This window comes from Papaver somniferum, chromosome 2 (assembly GCF_003573695.1).
Source record: "Papaver somniferum cultivar HN1 chromosome 2, ASM357369v1, whole genome shotgun sequence".
NCBI classification, from domain to species: domain Eukaryota; kingdom Viridiplantae; phylum Streptophyta; class Magnoliopsida; order Ranunculales; family Papaveraceae; genus Papaver; species Papaver somniferum.
In genome coordinates, this window is record NC_039359.1 from 69,522,590 (window position 1) to 69,527,842 (window position 5,253).

Sequence of the window (5,253 nt, forward strand, 5' to 3'; positions counted from 1 at the left end):
GTAGGTTGAATCGTGAAAGCGGCGATTCATGGTTGGTCGTGAAACATAAAATATAAAATTTGAAACCTTATAATTAGGTATGTAAACATTTATAAATATAAAAACAATCAAGTGTTATTGCAAATGACCATGTAGAACAGTGATTGAGCACTCACATAGTACACACAGGGTGGTAGGTTCAAATCCCTAGTTCAAATCCCACTATTCTTTTTTAGTTTTAATTTTTTTAAGAAGCATTATTTCTTGAAGTTCGACCATTTTGCGTTCTGACTTTGGTCAAAATCGTTGACTACACGCTTCTCATTCCAAACGCTTCATAGGTACGAGTCGGAGCGTTTCTAAAAATAATTGAAGCTTGACCATTATACGAAACGTGCACTTTTAAAAACCATGCTCATGTGATAGTAACATATACCACATTTAAAACAGGATCTCTTATATTTACTTACCTTTAAAATGAAATATCTCCTTGCACAATACAAAGAAAATAAATTTTCTAGATTAAAATCGATATTGTAGACTTTATTTCTTAGGAACATGTTTTTCACATCCTCTATTTAAGATGTTCTTTGACAAAGAAAAATACAATTTTGTTGCATTATTGCATCTCAACTCGCCGATGATGAAGTTTTTTCCTTTTATTCAGGCTCTATGCATAAAAAAGAGAATTCATTATTTGCTTATGTTGCCTTCATAGCATTTCTTTTGCACTAGGACATTTTCCTTCGTATTATTTTTTGTGAAACTTTATGTAGAATCCCAAATAAGAGTCCTCTCTCTTCACAAAACCTAACGTATTACACTTGACTGTACATCAGAGCAAAATAACAATGGGTATTTGATAATAATTCGGGTAGTTAAATTAATGCCCAACAGAAAACCTGGCTGAAAAGGCCCAGCAAAATTTTACTACCTCCATTTCTAGAAAAGATATATACCAATATACCATCATTTTTTCCTTTTAGCCCGCTACCTTCGTTTCCAGAAAGGAAGTACTTTCTAGAAAAGATATATACCAATATACCATCATTTTTTCCTTTTAGCCCGCTACCTTCGTTTCCAGAAAGGAAGTACTATCATTTTTTTCATTTGCCACAGATTGAAAGATTTTTTTCATTTGCCACAGATTGAAAGATTTTTTTCATTTGCCACAGATAATAGTAGCTCTTTTTCAAGAATGGAGGGAGTAGTATCCGCTTGGTTCAGTGGTAAAGAACCAAGCCGATAGAGACGTCGTAATGTTGGACTGGCAACCACAAGTAGACGAATTATATCTTCAACAGAGACGAATTGATCTTTTCGAAGACTATCCTTGCTAACGTAGGCAAATGAATCGACAGCCAGGCTAAAACTACCTATATTGAAAAGAACTTTCTTGTGTACCAAGCTCTTGAACAAAAATGCAGTTTCCATAAAGTGCATCATAACAGAAAGTGAAATCCAGATATGCAACCAACTTCTGAATAGACTTCATCAACCTCTCAGTCATTGGCTGAATCAAAAGCATCAACATCAAACTCAACCCCCGGCCCTCCCAAACTTTGTGATTCTTCAGCAGAAGCCAGAAAGATCCACACCTGAGAGATCTTCTGCAATGTAGTATTCTTTCATCTGCAGCTGCCATCTAAATGATAATCTGAATAGCAGCGTTCAACCAGTAGCGACCATCACCAGAAACAACAATTTGTAGCATCTTTCACTTGATTAGCTGGGAGTGTTGCTGGAACAAAATTCTGCAAGTTGTTCCTGGTTTCTGTCCATCGATTGGATTAGCATCTATGATGCCTCAAACATAACCATCTCTTCTTCTTCAAGATTCCTCCAACTGGGAATTAACCACCTAGAAATACATATACTGAAGGAACGAAAAAATAGTTCTACAGCAGGTACTTCAGTTTAGAGTTCAAAAATAAAAGCAACACAACTAATTAAGGAAAACATCTAACATCTTCAGTTTAGACAGCACAGTAGTGCCGGTGTTCTTACATCCCACTCTCCTTGAAACAAGGCTTGTCCTCAACCCGGGAAATCTGGAAAACGAAGAAGCAGGTCATACACCTACAGGCACTCACTCCTGTGTACACTAACTCTCACTCTCACTCCCACTCCCACTCTAGAAATAAAGAAATCTCCATTTATTCCATTTTACTAATGAAGACGTACGCATACAGTGCTACCATCACCGACTGGTACCTGTGATAACCGAATGCGAGAATCAGCTGCTATAAGCTTGTTAAACTCGATTGAGTGACGCCTAGAGGCTCTGTAGTGCTCTGGAACCAAAGATTCGTCGCTCATAGCCACTGATCCTCCCCACAATGTGTTATCGTAAACTACGACGCCGCCAATTCTCAACAGTTTCAACAATTTCTCATGATAATTCCAGTAATTAACCTTGTCTGCGTCGACATAAGCAAAGTCAAAGGTCCCTTCATTCTCAGTCTGCAACATATGGCCAACAATAAAAGATGAATGGCGGACATTGTCAAAAATAAGAGCTGATTTGACAAGTCATCGTCACAGTGATCCACAGTGATTCATCGTCATAGTGATTGTCAGTACTTACATTTTCCAACAGTTTGTCAAGTACACGAAGAGCAGGAGACTCAACAAAATCAATTTTATGTTCAACGCCGGCCTTTTGCATAATTGGTAATCCTATGTCATCATATGCTTTCCGACTAACATCAATAGCTGTGATCTGCATCATTGTGCACCCACCCCATGCTTAGTTAGGAAGACAATGAGAGACATGAATCGATAAAAGGAAGCAGATGGATAAATGAACAAACCTTCCCATAATCAGGTATCGCAATAGCAGTTAGGAGGAGAGAATATCCTGTGAAAACCCCAATTTCAATCGTCTTCTTTGCATTAACAAGACCCAGAAGCAATGTCATTAACTGCCCCGCATCTGGTGCAGTACCCATCAAAGCCCTAGATTATTAAGTTCGATCAGTACAAGCTTAATATAGACAGGCTTAACAACGAAAGCGGAGAAGATGAAATGAATTACCCTGGATAATTTGCAGTAGCATCTCTCAACTCCTTGAGAAACTCTGATTCTCGTGGGTACACACTAGTGTTCAAGATATACTAACCAAACATAAACCATGATTCAGAATACCCAAATTCAATAGACATCAGTAAGAGCGTTACAGAAAAACAATAGACATCAATAGAGCATTACAGAAAAAAATCCCCTAACCCAATTATGAAAATGATGTATAGAACCAAAATCAAATTTGAAGAAACCAATACCTGATACAATTCTTTACTTTGCAATAGCCCCTTGTTCTCCATTGCTCCTAAAAAAACAAATAGTGATTTCAATTTGAAAATGGAAATGGAAAATGATATGATGAGTTACAGGAATTAAAAATTAGGGTTTATAGAGTTGAATACCTTGATCGGTAGTTGAACTTCTCCCTCGTGGATGGTAGTTCAGAAGTATTGTTGAAGCATATCGACGTTTGTTTCCTTGTAAGAGTTGCGTGTCTGGCTGCTTCTGACGCGCATCTGGCACATGGATGGATCGCCAGAGGTTAGGTGGCAGATTTGGTTACTTGGACAAAATTTCGGGTTCTGTGGCATGTTTTGTTTTCTTTCCCGGTATGATAGTCACAGTTGATTATGATGGCGAATTTGAATCAGGAGCTATTGTGGTTTTGGCCGCTAGATAAATTTTGGTTATGCTTACTCTGGTGGAAGTGCAAGATTCAACCTTTTTACTGGATTCAGGTCACCAAAAACCAGCGCCCGGCCGGGATCCAACATTTTTCGTATGTATGCCATTTGATAAGGCGTGTCAGACGACAATGATTTAGATTTATAATGTTTCCGTAAAAAAAAATTTGTTTTTGGGTTCTTGTTTTTTATTTATGAATGTGTGTGGTAATGATCAATATAATTTTTTTGGTTTAATAAATGTTGATGTGTCATGTGAAAAAGACATATTTACCTTGTATTTTTCCATGCATTATTAATAATGAATTTATTTGTTTTTTTCTTTTTGGTTTGTCCAAAGATAGTTAGTTGAGTATTGTACCCACATATCTTGTTACGAATCTTCAAATTTTTGGAGATTTTTTTTTTCTTTATTTGATATTCATACCCACGTGATTCTGACACCCACTTTATGGTGTATTGTCTAATTGACGTTGTAACGACAAGTTTCAGAATATCAACTGGGTTGGTTTTCGTTAAAAAGTAAGGTTTGTCTGATAAAAGTAACCAACCTTTGAATAATGTTTTGGGTGTTTTTGACCAGTGATTGTGTTTTGGATTAAGCAAGGGTGCTTTGCCACGTGTTCGAAGAAAAAAAGGATTGTTATCAAACCCATAATAGACACTCTACAAATAGTGTGGGTATTCAGCCTAACTCAAACACCCTCAACTACTCTTAGGTTCGTTATCTCCTCTTTTATTTTATCATACCCTAATTTCTGCTTTTACTTACTACAATATGCCTGGATACTCAACCGCCGAGGATGTCGCGTTAATTCGTGCTTATTGTTTGGTTGCTAGTGATTCTTTTAGGAATAAAGAGATGGACGGGAGGGAGTTTTGGGCCCGCATTCTAGGGGAATTCAGAGCAGCAATTGACAAAGACACTGCAATAAACACCAAGTCAATACAACAAAGAACCTCAAACTTGGAAAAAGTGGTAAAGAGATACGTGGGTCATGTGAGAGCTCGTTGCCGGGAAATGGTTGTTGGGGTTTATAACGTTGCAAAGGCTGTAAGTTTATTAAACAATAATTATTTACAATGGGTGAAATGCTTGTTACACGGTCTAAGTGTAATCGCGGGTCAGACGATAATGACGTTTATTTATAATATTTATGTTGTTTTTTTTTTGTTGGTCCTATGTCATGTATTTGTATCATTGGTCACTTGGATTAGTGCCAGTGGTAAAGTGTGGTCCACCTATTCAAAATAATAATTTAATTTCATATGGACAAAAGAGTTTTTATTCCGAAAGACAGGTCGATGACACTCATCAAGTGGGGAGACATGTAGCACATTTTATACAACACTAACAATGAATGAAATTGCACCCCCGTGATGAGTGACTCGTAGGGACAACACGTCTCTTATTTTTTCCTATAAATAGAGTCCCTTGTACCAAAATGGAATACACAGTCTTGAACATCTTATTTACTTTTTCCTTCTATTATTTTATACCAATTTTTCCAAATAGATGTTGGATCCACCGTTCAGGAAGATATTGCAGCTGTTGTTGGATGGTTA

General features: G+C 37.1%; 1 protein-coding gene across 1 annotated transcript; it reads right to left on the bottom strand.

The window, feature by feature from the left end:
* Positions 1-1,826: 1,826 nt before the first annotated feature.
* On the bottom strand, positions 1,827-3,559 carry LOC113347959 (probable caffeoyl-CoA O-methyltransferase At4g26220). The gene is made up of 6 exons (XM_026591649.1): positions 3,406-3,559; positions 3,262-3,308; positions 3,017-3,096; positions 2,793-2,937; positions 2,567-2,701; positions 1,827-2,442 (listed from the first exon to the last, which is right to left on the bottom strand). The coding sequence occupies exons 2-6, from the start codon at positions 3,301-3,303 to the stop codon at positions 2,149-2,151; spliced, it is 696 nt and encodes a 231-aa protein (XP_026447434.1). The 5' UTR covers positions 3,304-3,308; positions 3,406-3,559; the 3' UTR covers positions 1,827-2,148.
* Positions 3,560-5,253: the final 1,694 nt, after the last annotated feature.